The sequence below is a fragment of the Sycon ciliatum genome, chromosome 7, assembly GCF_964019385.1.
Source record: "Sycon ciliatum chromosome 7, ocSycCili1.1, whole genome shotgun sequence".
Lineage (NCBI taxonomy): Eukaryota > Metazoa > Porifera > Calcarea > Leucosolenida > Sycettidae > Sycon > Sycon ciliatum.
In genome coordinates this window covers 3,180,685-3,198,411 of record NC_088649.1, presented here as the reverse complement: position 1 = coordinate 3,198,411, position 17,727 = coordinate 3,180,685, and the positions used below count along the sequence as shown (strand labels likewise).

At 41.7% G+C, this 17,727-nt stretch overlaps 1 protein-coding gene across 1 annotated transcript; it reads left to right on the top strand.

The window, feature by feature from the left end:
- The first annotated feature begins 1,559 nt into the window (after positions 1 to 1,559).
- Positions 1,560 to 5,429, top strand: LOC135821330 (uncharacterized protein K02A2.6-like). The gene has a single exon (XM_065334390.1). The coding sequence runs from the start codon at positions 1,560 to 1,562 to the stop codon at positions 5,427 to 5,429; it is 3,870 nt and encodes a 1,289-aa protein (XP_065190462.1).
- The last annotated feature ends 12,298 nt before the right edge of the window (positions 5,430 to 17,727 follow it).

Genomic DNA, 17,727 nt, shown 5'->3' with positions numbered 1-17,727 from the left:
AGTAGTAGTAGTAGTAGTAGTAGTAGTAGTAGTAGTAGTAGTAGTAGTAGTAGTAGTAGTAGTAGTAGTAGTAGTAGTAGTAGTAGTAGTAGTAGTAGTAGTAGTAGTAGTAGTAGTAGTAGTAGTAGTAGTAGTAGTAGTAGTAGTAGTAGTAGTAGTAGTAGTAGTAGTAGTAGTAGTAGTAGTAGTAGTAGTAGTAGTAGTAGTAGTAGTAGTAGTAGTAGTAGTAGTAGTAGTAGTAGTAGTAGTAGTAGTAGTAGTAGTAGTAGTAGTAGTAGTAGTAGTAGTAGTAGTAGTAGTAGTAGTAGTAGTAGTAGTAGTAGTAGTAGTAGTAGTAGTAGTAGTAGTAGTAGTAGTAGTAGTAGTAGTAGTAGTAGTAGTAGTAGTAGTAGTAGTAGTAGTAGTAGTAGTAGTAGTAGTAGTAGTAGTAGTAGTAGTAGTAGTAGTAGTAGTAGTAGTAGTAGTAGTAGTAGTAGTAGTAGTAGTAGTAGTAGTAGTAGTAGTAGTAGTAGTAGTAGTAGTAGTAGTAGTAGTAGTAGTAGTAGTAGTAGTAGTAGTAGTAGTAGTAGTAGTAGTAGTAGTAGTAGTAGTAGTAGTAGTAGTAGTAGTAGTAGTAGTAGTAGTAGTAGTAGTAGTAGTAGTAGTAGTAGTAGTAGTAGTAGTAGTAGTAGTAGTAGTAGTAGTAGTAGTAGTAGTAGTAGTAGTAGTAGTAGTAGTAGTAGTAGTAGTAGTAGTAGTAGTAGTAGTAGTAGTAGTAGTAGTAGTAGTAGTAGTAGTAGTAGTAGTAGTAGTAGTAGTAGTAGTAGTAGTAGTAGTAGTAGTAGTAGTAGTAGTAGTAGTAGTAGTAGTAGTAGTAGTAGTAGTAGTAGTAGTAGTAGTAGTAGTAGTAGTAGTAGTAGTAGTAGTAGTAGTAGTAGTAGTAGTAGTAGTAGTAGTAGTAGTAGTAGTAGTAGTAGTAGTAGTAGTAGTAGTAGTAGTAGTAGTAGTAGTAGTAGTAGTAGTAGTAGTAGTAGTAGTAGTAGTAGTAGTAGTAGTAGTAGTAGTAGTAGTAGTAGTAGTAGTAGTAGTAGTAGTAGTAGTAGTAGTAGTAGTAGTAGTAGTAGTAGTAGTAGTAGTAGTAGTAGTAGTAGTAGTAGTAGTAGTAGTAGTAGTAGTAGTAGTAGTAGTAGTAGTAGTAGTAGTAGTAGTAGTAGTAGTAGTAGTAGTAGTAGTAGTAGTAGTAGTAGTAGTAGTAGTAGTAGTAGTAGTTGTAGTGATGCTTTATGCACTCACCTTATTTAGTATACACATTACCCGTATGGGGTTACCCGCACATCCAGAGTGCATGACCTGGTGACCCTAACTGGGCCTACTTGGTGCCCGTAATGGCTTGGTCACCTTGCCTCTCTGGCATGCATGGATATCTTGCTGTTCATCTTGAGTTTCATGGTTCTTTGTCTAAACGAGACATCCGAGTGGTAATGGACTGAGTGTGCTGGTGACTGTGTAGTCACTACATGAGTGTGCTGGTGACTGTGTAGTCACTACATGGTGTCAGAAGTGGCAGACGATAAGTCCTCATGGCGGCTTTGCGTTTTTCCCCACCTTCTGCGTTCGACTTTACCCATCCTGGGCAATGGACTGCGTGGAAGCTGCGATTCAATCGGTTTCGAATCGCCAGCAAACTAGACGAGTCCTCGGATGAGGTACAGGTAGCTACTCTAGTGTACACCATGGGCATGGACGCTGATCAGGTGTTTGAGCACCAGCTTGGACTATCGGACGACCAGAAGAAGGATTTTGATGAAGTTTTGAAGGCGTTCGACACGTACTTCACCCCATCCGTCAACATAGTTCACGAACGCTCCAAGTTCGAGCAAATTATCCAGCAGCCCGGCCAGAGTCTTGACGAGTTTGTGCGTGCCTTGTATAAAGGTGCGGAGCATTGTGCGTTTCAAGCAGAAACAGACAACCGGATTCGAGATCGACTGATCGCACACATGCGTGACAAACGTGTCAGCCGAGAATTGCAGATGAAAGCCCCCTCGGAGCAAACACTTGCCAAGTCTCTCGAGTTTGCACGACAGGCAGAGCGTGTTGCACAGCAGGTTGCAGAGCAGTCGTCAGATAGTCGTGGTGCATCCTCTGTTGGACCTGGTGGACTCGCAGCTGCTGGTGTACACCAACAGAAACGACCCGACAGCAGGCAATGGCATCGCGAACAAGAAACGCATGCTGCTCCATCCTCATCGTGCTGCCCCAACTGCGGCGGTAGGACGCATCCAAGAGATCGATGTCCAGCTCGAGGCAAGTCGTGCCGGTCGTGTGGAAAGAAAAACCATTTTGCGAAAGTTTGCAGGGCGACCCGTCAATCGTCTGCCGTCGGCATGAACTCAGTTGGCTTTGCACCGGACGAATCTGACGACCCAGAGCAGTTTTTTGTTGGCACTACCGCTGCGGACAACTCAGACACCTCGCCTTGGTTTGCAGAGTTGCAAGTTGGCACAACGATGGTACGCTTCAAGCTGGACACAGGGGCGGATGTGTCAACGATGTCCAAGACTGTATGGCTCAGCATTAGTCCACAACCCACACTCCAATCAACAAAGGTACAATTGCGTGGTGCCGATGACCAGCTTCTACCTGTGTGTGGCGTTTTTTCAGCTAGCCTGAAGTACAAGGGCAAGGCCACCGATGTTCGAATGTACGTGTTGGAGCGTGCAAGTGGTTGCCTACTCAGCCGCTCTGCATGTGATGAACTTGGACTTGTCAAGCGCGTGAGTGCCACCCGTGCTCAGGTCCAACCTCCATCTGGAAAGCCGCTGGTCGGATGCATGGAGGGACCGCCTGCACATATCCACCTGCAGTCCGATGCGACGCCATACCGTTGTGTGACAGCCCGACGAGTCCCACACCACCTTTTTGGTAAGGTGCGCGAAGAGCTCGCGAGAATGGAGGATGGTGGCATCATAACAAAAGTCAAGGAGCCCACAGAATGGTGCTCGCCAATGGTTCCGGTACTGAAGCCGAATGGAAAGGTTCGGATATGCGTCGACCTGAAACGGCTAAATGCATCCGTGAAGCGGGAAGCGTTCCAGCTACCGACCATTGAGGACACATTGGCCACGCTGTCGAACTCGACCGTATTTACCACTCTTGACACAGCCAATGGGTTTTGGCAGATTCCACTGTCGTCGGACTCTGCCAAGCTAACGACGTTCATTACGCCTTTTGGAAGGTACCACTTCAACCGGTTGCCATTCGGCATAACATCAGCGCCCGAGATTTTCCAGGCCCGAGTCTCCGGTCTCCTGGATGGTCTCCCCGGCGTGTCAGTGTACATGGATGACATCATCGTCTACGGCCGCACAATGGAGGAACATGACCGTCACTTGGCAGAAGTCATGCGGGTTCTGGATGCCGCACACATTACGCTCAACAAGGAGAAGTGCCGGTTCAGACAGAGCCAAGTGAAGTTCCTGGGTCACCTGATCACCAACAAGGGAGTATTGCCGAACCCTGCCAAGATCTCAGCTATCACCAGCCTAAAGCCACCCAAAGATGTCTCTGACCTGAGACGCCTGCTTGGAATGTTCAATTTCCTGGCCCGTTTCATACCCAACCTTTCCGAGGTGAGCTCTCCTCTGCGGACCTTACTTCGCGACGACACTGTCTGGAATTGGGCCGAGCCACAGCAGGAAGCATTCAATCGTCTGAAGCAGTTGGCCACAGAGGCCCCGTGTCTGGCGTTCTATGACCCAAGCCGCCCAACAGTTGTCAGTGCCGACGCAAGCAGCTATGGCCTTGGCGCAGTTCTGCTTCAGCAACACGGTACAGACTACCGAGCAGTTGCCTATGCATCTCGTTCTCTCACCGATACCGAACGCGAGTACGCCCAGATAGAGAAAGAATGTCTGGCAGTCGTGTGGGCATGTGAGCGTTTCCACAGCTTCGTATACGGGTGTCCATCTCTCGTCGTGCATACGGACCACAAGCCGTTGATTCCGTTGATTAATACCCGTGACCTCAACAGAGTTCCACTCCGCTGCCAACGTCTGCTGATGAGACTGATGGCATACAACCCCACAGCAGTCCACATACCAGGGAAGAACCTCGTTGTGGCGGATGCTCTGTCACGATCACCTGAGCCATGCACGGAGACACCGTCACTCGATGCCGAGATTACGATCAACGTTGCGGCTTCCATTCAATCCATCGTGTCATCCGGAAAGTCCCGGGAGATTGCCTCTGCCACTGCTGCCGACCCAGTCCTGAACCGTGTCCTGCAGTACATCCGCACCGGATGGCCTAGCTCAGCGAAAGGTCTCGAGCAGGACATACAGTCGTACTACCACGAACGTCAGTTGTTGTCGTGTGTGGACGGAGTGGTCTACCATGGCCCACGTATCGTCATTCCACCCAGCATGCGCTCCGCTGTTCTCGCTTCCCTGCATGACGGGCATCTGGGAGTGTCCAAATGCAAGGCACGCGCCAAAGATTCCATCTGGTGGTCTGGCCTCAGCAAGCAGATTGAGAACATGGTTGCCACGTGCCCCACCTGCACGAAACACCGCACACAGCACCGGGAGCCCCTCAAGCCGGTTCCACGCCCAGCTCTGCCCTGGAGCACGATTGGCTGTGACCTCATGGAGCACAGAGGAAAGTCGTACCTTGTCGTCGTTGACTACCTATCTCGCTACCTAGACGTAATCCCCATGACGTCCACCACATCTGCTCGTGTCATCGCACACTTGCACAGTCTATTTGCCGTTCACGGGATTCCAGACACAGTGGTCTCCGACAACGGGCCGCAATTCGGCAGTGCCGAATTTCGAAGTTTTGCCACATCGTATGGTTTCACACACCGAACGTCAAGCCCGCAGTACCCGCAATCTAACGGCGAAGCGGAACGAGCTGTACGCACCGCCAAGGGTCTTCTGGAGAAGAATACCAGCTTAGCAGACGCACTCCTCGCTTACCGTGCTACGCCATTAGCAAACGGGTTCGCACCAGCTCAGCTTCTATTCGGTCGCCGCCTCCGGACAACACTGCCAGTCACTGCAGAGCAGCTAAAACCGGAATGGCCTGATCTGACCGCCGTCGCTGAGAAAGAAGCAACTCAACAAGACCGTCAGAAAGCAGACTTTGATCGGAGGCATGCAACACTCCCCCTCCCTGTGTTGCAACCAGGAGACAAGGTTTGGCTAGCTGACACTGGTGCGGAAGGCACTGTGCTGGAACAGCTCAGTGACCGCTCGTATCGTGTACGCATCGGGTCTTCGGGAGCAACGCTTCGAAGGAATCGGCACCATTTGATCCAGCAACCATCAGCACCACCGGTCGACACTGATGGCCCTGTGTGTAATGCCCAGCCAAATGCAGCCGAGCCAGATCGACCAATTCGTCACAATCGTGGCCAGCCAGCGCGGCGTCTCATCGAAGAGTGTTGACTCTCTACAGCTGACGTATCCCGGCTACTGTGCACATAGACAACCTATTGCACATGTATCATTCCGACTACCTACATTATTTGTTTTGTTGCACCTACCTTTCTCTTCTCCTTTCCCTCTTTCTTCTTTTAGGTTACTTTGTATGAGCCTTTTGTCTCAGAAGGGAGATGTAGTGATGCTTTATGCACTCACCTTATTTAGTATACACATTACCCGTATGGGGTTACCCGCACATCCAGAGTGCATGACCTGGTGACCCTAACTGGGCCTACTTGGTGCCCGTAATGGCTTGGTCACCTTGCCTCTCTGGCATGCATGGATATCTTGCTGTTCATCTTGAGTTTCATGGTTCTTTGTCTAAACGAGACATCCGAGTGGTAATGGACTGAGTGTGCTGGTGACTGTGTAGTCACTACATGAGTGTGCTGGTGACTGTGTAGTCACTACAGTAGTAGTAGTAGTAGTAGTAGTAGTAGTAGTAGTAGTAGTAGTAGTAGTAGTAGTAGTAGTAGTAGTAGTAGTAGTAGTAGTAGTAGTAGTAGTAGTAGTAGTAGTAGTAGTAGTAGTAGTAGTAGTAGTAGTAGTAGTAGTAGTAGTAGTAGTAGTAGTAGTAGTAGTAGTAGTAGTAGTAGTAGTAGTAGTAGTAGTAGTAGTAGTAGTAGTAGTAGTAGTAGTAGTAGTAGTAGTAGTAGTAGTAGTAGTAGTAGTAGTAGTAGTAGTAGTAGTAGTAGTAGTAGTAGTAGTAGTAGTAGTAGTAGTAGTAGTAGTAGTAGTAGTAGTAGTAGTAGTAGTAGTAGTAGTAGTAGTAGTAGTAGTAGTAGTAGTAGTAGTAGTAGTAGTAGTAGTAGTAGTAGTAGTAGTAGTAGTAGTAGTAGTAGTAGTAGTAGTAGTAGTAGTAGTAGTAGTAGTAGTAGTAGTAGTAGTAGTAGTAGTAGTAGTAGTAGTAGTAGTAGTAGTAGTAGTAGTAGTAGTAGTAGTAGTAGTAGTAGTAGTAGTAGTAGTAGTAGTAGTAGTAGTAGTAGTAGTAGTAGTAGTAGTAGTAGTAGTAGTAGTAGTAGTAGTAGTAGTAGTAGTAGTAGTAGTAGTAGTAGTAGTAGTAGTAGTAGTAGTAGTAGTAGTAGTAGTAGTAGTAGTAGTAGTAGTAGTAGTAGTAGTAGTAGTAGTAGTAGTAGTAGTAGTAGTAGTAGTAGTAGTAGTAGTAGTAGTAGTAGTAGTAGTAGTAGTAGTAGTAGTAGTAGTAGTAGTAGTAGTAGTAGTAGTAGTAGTAGTAGTAGTAGTAGTAGTAGTAGTAGTAGTAGTAGTAGTAGTAGTAGTAGTAGTAGTAGTAGTAGTAGTAGTAGTAGTAGTAGTAGTAGTAGTAGTAGTAGTAGTAGTAGTAGTAGTAGTAGTAGTAGTAGTAGTAGTAGTAGTAGTAGTAGTAGTAGTAGTAGTAGTAGTAGTAGTAGTAGTAGTAGTAGTAGTAGTAGTAGTAGTAGTAGTAGTAGTAGTAGTAGTAGTAGTAGTAGTAGTAGTAGTAGTAGTAGTAGTAGTAGTAGTAGTAGTAGTAGTAGTAGTAGTAGTAGTAGTAGTAGTAGTAGTAGTAGTAGTAGTAGTAGTAGTAGTAGTAGTAGTAGTAGTAGTAGTAGTAGTAGTAGTAGTAGTAGTAGTAGTAGTAGTAGTAGTAGTAGTAGTAGTAGTAGTAGTAGTAGTAGTAGTAGTAGTAGTAGTAGTAGTAGTAGTAGTAGTAGTAGTAGTAGTAGTAGTAGTAGTAGTAGTAGTAGTAGTAGTAGTAGTAGTAGTAGTAGTAGTAGTAGTAGTAGTAGTAGTAGTAGTAGTAGTAGTAGTAGTAGTAGTAGTAGTAGTAGTAGTAGTAGTAGTAGTAGTAGTAGTAGTAGTAGTAGTAGTAGTAGTAGTAGTAGTAGTAGTAGTAGTAGTAGTAGTAGTAGTAGTAGTAGTAGTAGTAGTAGTAGTAGTAGTAGTAGTAGTAGTAGTAGTAGTAGTAGTAGTAGTAGTAGTAGTAGTAGTAGTAGTAGTAGTAGTAGTAGTAGTAGTAGTAGTAGTAGTAGTAGTAGTAGTAGTAGTAGTAGTAGTAGTAGTAGTAGTAGTAGTAGTAGTAGTAGTAGTAGTAGTAGTAGTAGTAGTAGTAGTAGTAGTAGTAGTAGTAGTAGTAGTAGTAGTAGTAGTAGTAGTAGTAGTAGTAGTAGTAGTAGTAGTAGTAGTAGTAGTAGTAGTAGTAGTAGTAGTAGTAGTAGTAGTAGTAGTAGTAGTAGTAGTAGTAGTAGTAGTAGTAGTAGTAGTAGTAGTAGTAGTAGTAGTAGTAGTAGTAGTAGTAGTAGTAGTAGTAGTAGTAGTAGTAGTAGTAGTAGTAGTAGTAGTAGTAGTAGTAGTAGTAGTAGTAGTAGTAGTAGTAGTAGTAGTAGTAGTAGTAGTAGTAGTAGTAGTAGTAGTAGTAGTAGTAGTAGTAGTAGTAGTAGTTGGTGTTCCGTCTGGGTGTGAAGCTGCCGTGCATACGATGACCGACATGCTTGTCTCGCCGGAGGTGGAGGGTGTGCTCTTGGTCGATGCCACCAACGCTTTCAACGCTATGAACCGCACAGCAGCCCTACACAACGTGCCACTCGTCTGCCCTGCCCTGGGGCAGGTGTTCAAGAACACCTACAGCAGTCCATGCCGCCTGTTTGTGTCGGGTGGTGGAGAGATAAGGAGTCAGGAGGGTACCTGCCAAGGTGATCCTCTCGCCATGGCGATATACGCGGTCGCCATGATGCCATTGATAGACAAGCTGTCAGAGTGCTGCCCCGACGTGGTGCAGCTATGGTATGCTGATGACGATGCTGGTGGCGGACAGCTCCTCAATCTAAGGCAGTACTGGGATGGGATTCTGGAGCATGGCCCTGGGTATGGGTACTACCCTAACGCGAACAAGACAACACTAATTGTCAAGGAGCAGCATTCGGCCCTGGCACTCCAGCTTTTCAGGGACACGGGCATTCGTGTTGTGACCGAGGGTGCTCGTTATCTTGGCGGCGCACTCGGTACAACGGTCTTCTGTGAGGAGTATATCACAGATTTGATCGACAAGTGGACGCTGCAGGTTGATCGCCTGGCGGAGGCCACCACTCAGCCACATGCTGCGTACGAGGTGTTTGTAAAGGGCCTCGTGTCCAAGTGGCGGTACCACTTGCGCGTCCTATCTTGCCCTGCGCATCTTCTGGCCCGTCTCGACGCCGCCATTACGGACAAGCTGCTGCCAGCGCTCAGCGGCCATTCGTGTTCGGACGAGTCGGCACTGAGAAAGTTGCTATCGCTACCAGCGCGGTTTGGTGGCATGGCAATCCCTGTGCCCTCGGTGGAGGCCGAGAAAGAGTTTTCTGCATCCAGACAGATTGTGGCTCCTGTGGCGGCCTGCATAAGACCACCAGAACATCCAACCAGCACCAACGAAACTACTCAAACAGACCAGCTGAACGAGGCAATAGCCCTCAGCCGGCAGGAGGCCGGGCGTATTCGCAGAGAGAAAGCTGCCCAAGCCACGGGTCTCGTTAGCGAATTGCGCCCGGACTTGACAGCAACACAGGCGCTGTTGGTGGAGAATGCCGCGGAAAAGGGCGTATCATCTTGGGTAACGGCGGAACCATCGTCCCAAATGCAGATGGTGCTGAACAAATCGGATTTCCGAGATGCGTTCTGCATCCGCTACGGCCTGCAGCCTGACGGACTCCCCCTGACTTGTGTATGTGGTGCTGCAAACACAATAGACCATGCGATGATGTGTCCGGCAGGGGGCTACCCCATGGCACGCCACAATGAGATCCGGGACTTGTTGGCTGACGTGATGCGTGAGGCGGTCCGGGATGTGGAGGTAGAACCGCCTCTACTACCATATGATGGTGAGCGGCTCCAAGGGAGGACAGCCAACCGCTCGGCAGGTGCCCGCCTGGACATCCGGGCTTGTGGCTTCTGGACGAGACAGCAAGATGCCTTTTTCGACATCCGGGTTACACACCCAAAGGCAAGCTTGCTGTCGCGTCAGGAAGTCATCAGCCAGCTCCGAACGCATGAACGGATGAAGAAGCGCCAGTACGGAGAGCGGGTGACAGCAGTTGACAGAGGTACGTTTACACCGCTAGTTTTTTCTACCTCGGGCATGATTGGCAGAGAATGTTCAATGGCACTGAAGACACTGGCATGCCTGATTGCTGAGAAGAACGTCGACCTACACGTATCGGTTATCATGGGTCAGCTCCGTTGTAAGCTGTCAGTCTGCCTTATGCGATGGGCAGTCACCTGTTTGCGTGGTTCAAGATCGTCATACCGCCGCAACAGGATGAATTTCACGACGATGTGCAGGTTGCGGGCAGCCTGAGCGTGATAGTACCTGACAGACATTTGCCCAACATTGCCCCATGATAATGAATTCTTGAGTTTTTGGACATTGTATTGCATTGCTGCTCCATCTACATGGCTGTATTTGTGTTTCACATCTCCATTTCAAGTTTCCTAATAAAGATTGTGTCAAGTAGTAGTAGTAGTAGTAGTAGTAGTAGTAGTAGTAGTAGTAGTAGTAGTAGTAGTAGTAGTAGTAGTAGTAGTAGTAGTAGTAGTAGTAGTAGTAGTAGTAGTAGTAGTAGTAGTAGTAGTAGTAGTAGTAGTAGTAGTAGTAGTAGTAGTAGTAGTAGTAGTAGTAGTAGTAGTAGTAGTAGTAGTAGTAGTAGTAGTAGTAGTAGTAGTAGTAGTAGTAGTAGTAGTAGTAGTAGTAGTAGTAGTAGTAGTAGTAGTAGTAGTAGTAGTAGTAGTAGTAGTAGTAGTAGTAGTAGTAGTAGTAGTAGTAGTAGTAGTAGTAGTAGTAGTAGTAGTAGTAGTAGTAGTAGTAGTAGTAGTAGTAGTAGTAGTAGTAGTAGTAGTAGTAGTAGTAGTAGTAGTAGTAGTAGTAGTAGTAGTAGTAGTAGTAGTAGTAGTAGTAGTAGTAGTAGTAGTAGTAGTAGTAGTAGTAGTAGTAGTAGTAGTAGTAGTAGTAGTAGTAGTAGTAGTAGTAGTAGTAGTAGTAGTAGTAGTAGTAGTAGTAGTAGTAGTAGTAGTAGTAGTAGTAGTAGTAGTAGTAGTAGTAGTAGTAGTAGTAGTAGTAGTAGTAGTAGTAGTAGTAGTAGTAGTAGTAGTAGTAGTAGTAGTAGTAGTAGTAGTAGTAGTAGTAGTAGTAGTAGTAGTAGTAGTAGTAGTAGTAGTAGTAGTAGTAGTAGTAGTAGTAGTAGTAGTAGTAGTAGTAGTAGTAGTAGTAGTAGTAGTAGTAGTAGTAGTAGTAGTAGTAGTAGTAGTAGTAGTAGTAGTAGTAGTAGTAGTAGTAGTAGTAGTAGTAGTAGTAGTAGTAGTAGTAGTAGTAGTAGTAGTAGTAGTAGTAGTAGTAGTAGTAGTAGTAGTAGTAGTAGTAGTAGTAGTAGTAGTAGTAGTAGTAGTAGTAGTAGTAGTAGTAGTAGTAGTAGTAGTAGTAGTAGTAGTAGTAGTAGTAGTAGTAGTAGTAGTAGTAGTAGTAGTAGTAGTAGTAGTAGTAGTAGTAGTAGTAGTAGTAGTAGTAGTAGTAGTAGTAGTAGTAGTAGTAGTAGTAGTAGTAGTAGTAGTAGTAGTAGTAGTAGTAGTAGTAGTAGTAGTAGTAGTAGTAGTAGTAGTAGTAGTAGTAGTAGTAGTAGTAGTAGTAGTAGTAGTAGTAGTAGTAGTAGTAGTAGTAGTAGTAGTAGTAGTAGTAGTAGTAGTAGTAGTAGTAGTAGTAGTAGTAGTAGTAGTAGTAGTAGTAGTAGTAGTAGTAGTAGTAGTAGTAGTAGTAGTAGTAGTAGTAGTAGTAGTAGTAGTAGTAGTAGTAGTAGTAGTAGTAGTAGTAGTAGTAGTAGTAGTAGTAGTAGTAGTAGTAGTAGTAGTAGTAGTAGTAGTAGTAGTAGTAGTAGTAGTAGTAGTAGTAGTAGTAGTAGTAGTAGTAGTAGTAGTAGTAGTAGTAGTAGTAGTAGTAGTAGTAGTAGTAGTAGTAGTAGTAGTAGTAGTAGTAGTAGTAGTAGTAGTAGTAGTAGTAGTAGTAGTAGTAGTAGTAGTAGTAGTAGTAGTAGTAGTAGTAGTAGTAGTAGTAGTAGTAGTAGTAGTAGTAGTAGTAGTAGTAGTAGTAGTAGTAGTAGTAGTAGTAGTAGTAGTAGTAGTAGTAGTAGTAGTAGTAGTAGTAGTAGTAGTAGTAGTAGTAGTAGTAGTAGTAGTAGTAGTAGTAGTAGTAGTAGTAGTAGTAGTAGTAGTAGTAGTAGTAGTAGTAGTAGTAGTAGTAGTAGTAGTAGTAGTAGTAGTAGTAGTAGTAGTAGTAGTAGTAGTAGTAGTAGTAGTAGTAGTAGTAGTAGTAGTAGTAGTAGTAGTAGTAGTAGTAGTAGTAGTAGTAGTAGTAGTAGTAGTAGTAGTAGTAGTAGTAGTAGTAGTAGTAGTAGTAGTAGTAGTAGTAGTAGTAGTAGTAGTAGTAGTAGTAGTAGTAGTAGTAGTAGTAGTAGTAGTAGTAGTAGTAGTAGTAGTAGTAGTAGTAGTAGTAGTAGTAGTAGTAGTAGTAGTAGTAGTAGTAGTAGTAGTAGTAGTAGTAGTAGTAGTAGTAGTAGTAGTAGTAGTAGTAGTAGTAGTAGTAGTAGTAGTAGTAGTAGTAGTAGTAGTAGTAGTAGTAGTAGTAGTAGTAGTAGTAGTAGTAGTAGTAGTAGTAGTAGTAGTAGTAGTAGTAGTAGTAGTAGTAGTAGTAGTAGTAGTAGTAGTAGTAGTAGTAGTAGTAGTAGTAGTAGTAGTAGTAGTAGTAGTAGTAGTAGTAGTAGTAGTAGTAGTAGTAGTAGTAGTAGTAGTAGTAGTAGTAGTAGTAGTAGTAGTAGTAGTAGTAGTAGTAGTAGTAGTAGTAGTAGTAGTAGTAGTAGTAGTAGTAGTAGTAGTAGTAGTAGTAGTAGTAGTAGTAGTAGTAGTAGTAGTAGTAGTAGTAGTAGTAGTAGTAGTAGTAGTAGTAGTAGTAGTAGTAGTAGTAGTAGTAGTAGTAGTAGTAGTAGTAGTAGTAGTAGTAGTAGTAGTAGTAGTAGTAGTAGTAGTAGTAGTAGTAGTAGTAGTAGTAGTAGTAGTAGTAGTAGTAGTAGTAGTAGTAGTAGTAGTAGTAGTAGTAGTAGTAGTAGTAGTAGTAGTAGTAGTAGTAGTAGTAGTAGTAGTAGTAGTAGTAGTAGTAGTAGTAGTAGTAGTAGTAGTAGTAGTAGTAGTAGTAGTAGTAGTAGTAGTAGTAGTAGTAGTAGTAGTAGTAGTAGTAGTAGTAGTAGTAGTAGTAGTAGTAGTAGTAGTAGTAGTAGTAGTAGTAGTAGTAGTAGTAGTAGTAGTAGTAGTAGTAGTAGTAGTAGTAGTAGTAGTAGTAGTAGTAGTAGTAGTAGTAGTAGTAGTAGTAGTAGTAGTAGTAGTAGTAGTAGTAGTAGTAGTAGTAGTAGTAGTAGTAGTAGTAGTAGTAGTAGTAGTAGTAGTAGTAGTAGTAGTAGTAGTAGTAGTAGTAGTAGTAGTAGTAGTAGTAGTAGTAGTAGTAGTAGTAGTAGTAGTAGTAGTAGTAGTAGTAGTAGTAGTAGTAGTAGTAGTAGTAGTAGTAGTAGTAGTAGTAGTAGTAGTAGTAGTAGTAGTAGTAGTAGTAGTAGTAGTAGTAGTAGTAGTAGTAGTAGTAGTAGTAGTAGTAGTAGTAGTAGTAGTAGTAGTAGTAGTAGTAGTAGTAGTAGTAGTAGTAGTAGTAGTAGTAGTAGTAGTAGTAGTAGTAGTAGTAGTAGTAGTAGTAGTAGTAGTAGTAGTAGTAGTAGTAGTAGTAGTAGTAGTAGTAGTAGTAGTAGTAGTAGTAGTAGTAGTAGTAGTAGTAGTAGTAGTAGTAGTAGTAGTAGTAGTAGTAGTAGTAGTAGTAGTAGTAGTAGTAGTAGTAGTAGTAGTAGTAGTAGTAGTAGTAGTAGTAGTAGTAGTAGTAGTAGTAGTAGTAGTAGTAGTAGTAGTAGTAGTAGTAGTAGTAGTAGTAGTAGTAGTAGTAGTAGTAGTAGTAGTAGTAGTAGTAGTAGTAGTAGTAGTAGTAGTAGTAGTAGTAGTAGTAGTAGTAGTAGTAGTAGTAGTAGTAGTAGTAGTAGTAGTAGTAGTAGTAGTAGTAGTAGTAGTAGTAGTAGTAGTAGTAGTAGTAGTAGTAGTAGTAGTAGTAGTAGTAGTAGTAGTAGTAGTAGTAGTAGTAGTAGTAGTAGTAGTAGTAGTAGTAGTAGTAGTAGTAGTAGTAGTAGTAGTAGTAGTAGTAGTAGTAGTAGTAGTAGTAGTAGTAGTAGTAGTAGTAGTAGTAGTAGTAGTAGTAGTAGTAGTAGTAGTAGTAGTAGTAGTAGTAGTAGTAGTAGTAGTAGTAGTAGTAGTAGTAGTAGTAGTAGTAGTAGTAGTAGTAGTAGTAGTAGTAGTAGTAGTAGTAGTAGTAGTAGTAGTAGTAGTAGTAGTAGTAGTAGTAGTAGTAGTAGTAGTAGTAGTAGTAGTAGTAGTAGTAGTAGTAGTAGTAGTAGTAGTAGTAGTAGTAGTAGTAGTAGTAGTAGTAGTAGTAGTAGTAGTAGTAGTAGTAGTAGTAGTAGTAGTAGTAGTAGTAGTAGTAGTAGTAGTAGTAGTAGTAGTAGTAGTAGTAGTAGTAGTAGTAGTAGTAGTAGTAGTAGTAGTAGTAGTAGTAGTAGTAGTAGTAGTAGTAGTAGTAGTAGTAGTAGTAGTAGTAGTAGTAGTAGTAGTAGTAGTAGTAGTAGTAGTAGTAGTAGTAGTAGTAGTAGTAGTAGTAGTAGTAGTAGTAGTAGTAGTAGTAGTAGTAGTAGTAGTAGTAGTAGTAGTAGTAGTAGTAGTAGTAGTAGTAGTAGTAGTAGTAGTAGTAGTAGTAGTAGTAGTAGTAGTAGTAGTAGTAGTAGTAGTAGTAGTAGTAGTAGTAGTAGTAGTAGTAGTAGTAGTAGTAGTAGTAGTAGTAGTAGTAGTAGTAGTAGTAGTAGTAGTAGTAGTAGTAGTAGTAGTAGTAGTAGTAGTAGTAGTAGTAGTAGTAGTAGTAGTAGTAGTAGTAGTAGTAGTAGTAGTAGTAGTAGTAGTAGTAGTAGTAGTAGTAGTAGTAGTAGTAGTAGTAGTAGTAGTAGTAGTAGTAGTAGTAGTAGTAGTAGTAGTAGTAGTAGTAGTAGTAGTAGTAGTAGTAGTAGTAGTAGTAGTAGTAGTAGTAGTAGTAGTAGTAGTAGTAGTAGTAGTAGTAGTAGTAGTAGTAGTAGTAGTAGTAGTAGTAGTAGTAGTAGTAGTAGTAGTAGTAGTAGTAGTAGTAGTAGTAGTAGTAGTAGTAGTAGTAGTAGTAGTAGTAGTAGTAGTAGTAGTAGTAGTAGTAGTAGTAGTAGTAGTAGTAGTAGTAGTAGTAGTAGTAGTAGTAGTAGTAGTAGTAGTAGTAGTAGTAGTAGTAGTAGTAGTAGTAGTAGTAGTAGTAGTAGTAGTAGTAGTAGTAGTAGTAGTAGTAGTAGTAGTAGTAGTAGTAGTAGTAGTAGTAGTAGTAGTAGTAGTAGTAGTAGTAGTAGTAGTAGTAGTAGTAGTAGTAGTAGTAGTAGTAGTAGTAGTAGTAGTAGTAGTAGTAGTAGTAGTAGTAGTAGTAGTAGTAGTAGTAGTAGTAGTAGTAGTAGTAGTAGTAGTAGTAGTAGTAGTAGTAGTAGTAGTAGTAGTAGTAGTAGTAGTAGTAGTAGTAGTAGTAGTAGTAGTAGTAGTAGTAGTAGTAGTAGTAGTAGTAGTAGTAGTAGTAGTAGTAGTAGTAGTAGTAGTAGTAGTAGTAGTAGTAGTAGTAGTAGTAGTAGTAGTAGTAGTAGTAGTAGTAGTAGTAGTAGTAGTAGTAGTAGTAGTAGTAGTAGTAGTAGTAGTAGTAGTAGTAGTAGTAGTAGTAGTAGTAGTAGTAGTAGTAGTAGTAGTAGTAGTAGTAGTAGTAGTAGTAGTAGTAGTAGTAGTAGTAGTAGTAGTAGTAGTAGTAGTAGTAGTAGTAGTAGTAGTAGTAGTAGTAGTAGTAGTAGTAGTAGTAGTAGTAGTAGTAGTAGTAGTAGTAGTAGTAGTAGTAGTAGTAGTAGTAGTAGTAGTAGTAGTAGTAGTAGTAGTAGTAGTAGTAGTAGTAGTAGTAGTAGTAGTAGTAGTAGTAGTAGTAGTAGTAGTAGTAGTAGTAGTAGTAGTAGTAGTAGTAGTAGTAGTAGTAGTAGTAGTAGTAGTAGTAGTAGTAGTAGTAGTAGTAGTAGTAGTAGTAGTAGTAGTAGTAGTAGTAGTAGTAGTAGTAGTAGTAGTAGTAGTAGTAGTAGTAGTAGTAGTAGTAGTAGTAGTAGTAGTAGTAGTAGTAGTAGTAGTAGTAGTAGTAGTAGTAGTAGTAGTAGTAGTAGTAGTAGTAGTAGTAGTAGTAGTAGTAGTAGTAGTAGTAGTAGTAGTAGTAGTAGTAGTAGTAGTAGTAGTAGTAGTAGTAGTAGTAGTAGTAGTAGTAGTAGTAGTAGTAGTAGTAGTAGTAGTAGTAGTAGTAGTAGTAGTAGTAGTAGTAGTAGTAGTAGTAGTAGTAGTAGTAGTAGTAGTAGTAGTAGTAGTAGTAGTAGTAGTAGTAGTAGTAGTAGTAGTAGTAGTAGTAGTAGTAGTAGTAGTAGTAGTAGTAGTAGTAGTAGTAGTAGTAGTAGTAGTAGTAGTAGTAGTAGTAGTAGTAGTAGTAGTAGTAGTAGTAGTAGTAGTAGTAGTAGTAGTAGTAGTAGTAGTAGTAGTAGTAGTAGTAGTAGTAGTAGTAGTAGTAGTAGTAGTAGTAGTAGTAGTAGTAGTAGTAGTAGTAGTAGTAGTAGTAGTAGTAGTAGTAGTAGTAGTAGTAGTAGTAGTAGTAGTAGTAGTAGTAGTAGTAGTAGTAGTAGTAGTAGTAGTAGTAGTAGTAGTAGTAGTAGTAGTAGTAGTAGTAGTAGTAGTAGTAGTAGTAGTAGTAGTAGTAGTAGTAGTAGTAGTAGTAGTAGTAGTAGTAGTAGTAGTAGTAGTAGTAGTAGTAGTAGTAGTAGTAGTAGTAGTAGTAGTAGTAGTAGTAGTAGTAGTAGTAGTAGTAGTAGTAGTAGTAGTAGTAGTAGTAGTAGTAGTAGTAGTAGTAGTAGTAGTAGTAGTAGTAGTAGTAGTAGTAGTAGTAGTAGTAGTAGTAGTAGTAGTAGTAGTAGTAGTAGTAGTAGTAGTAGTAGTAGTAGTAGTAGTAGTAGTAGTAGTAGTAGTAGTAGTAGTAGTAGTAGTAGTAGTAGTAGTAGTAGTAGTAGTAGTAGTAGTAGTAGTAGTAGTAGTAGTAGTAGTAGTAGTAGTAGTAGTAGTAGTAGTAGTAGTAGTAGTAGTAGTAGTAGTAGTAGTAGTAGTAGTAGTAGTAGTAGTAGTAGTAGTAGTAGTAGTAGTAGTAGTAGTAGTAGTAGTAGTAGTAGTAGTAGTAGTAGTAGTAGTAGTAGTAGTAGTAGTAGTAGTAGTAGTAGTAGTAGTAGTAGTAGTAGTAGTAGTAGTAGTAGTAGTAGTAGTAGTAGTAGTAGTAGTAGTAGTAGTAGTAGTAGTAGTAGTAGTAGTAGTAGTAGTAGTAGTAGTAGTAGTAGTAGTAGTAGTAGTAGTAGTAGTAGTAGTAGTAGTAGTAGTAGTAGTACACAGTAACACACTTGAAAAAAGGAATAAAAAGCGTTTCTCCTGTAACTCTGAGCTTCACCGTTTTAACCGATCATCAGACAGCAAATTGACTACCGGTATAAATTTCCGAAGATACATGTTTTTCGTTTTTTATTTATTTATTTTTTACTGAATACCACAGCACCATCAGATGCTGCAGAGCGCCGGGGGTGGTAGTATATTGGATGGAAGTGGGGCGCGGCAAAAGTAACTCCTCCGACCAAACGTCCAAAGGTCTCGGATTCATCGTTACTCATGTGCGCCGATCCGTAGGAGAAAAGAACATGTATGACTGATATAGGCTGGATCATGGTGCGAGTGAATGATATGGGCTGATAGTGTGATAATTATGAAAATGATTGGGTGAGTTGGGTGACGGGATACAAGAATAGGCGCAAAAAAATACACCATTTAGGCCTAGGCTCACGCAACCACATGATCGTTTGAGGGAGGCAAGGAGGAACGCAGTGGTGCAATTATGAGCAGCACCTAACCTGCGAGGCATGAAACGGTTATGTGACGGCTGATGGTGCCTTTGGGAATTCTCACCACACATCAAGCCAAGCCCAATACTGAGATGATCCTAGTCACTGCTGTTAGGCTAATGTTATCAAGGCAGTCAACGCACTATGCCACAATAATACTTCAAGTACAGAACTACCCT

Bases quoted from the DNA above. Each gene is read 5' to 3' on its own strand.
- LOC135821330 (XM_065334390.1), top strand. From the start codon at position 1,560: ATGGCGGCTTTGCGTTTTTCCCCACCTTCTGCGTTCGACTTTACCCAT.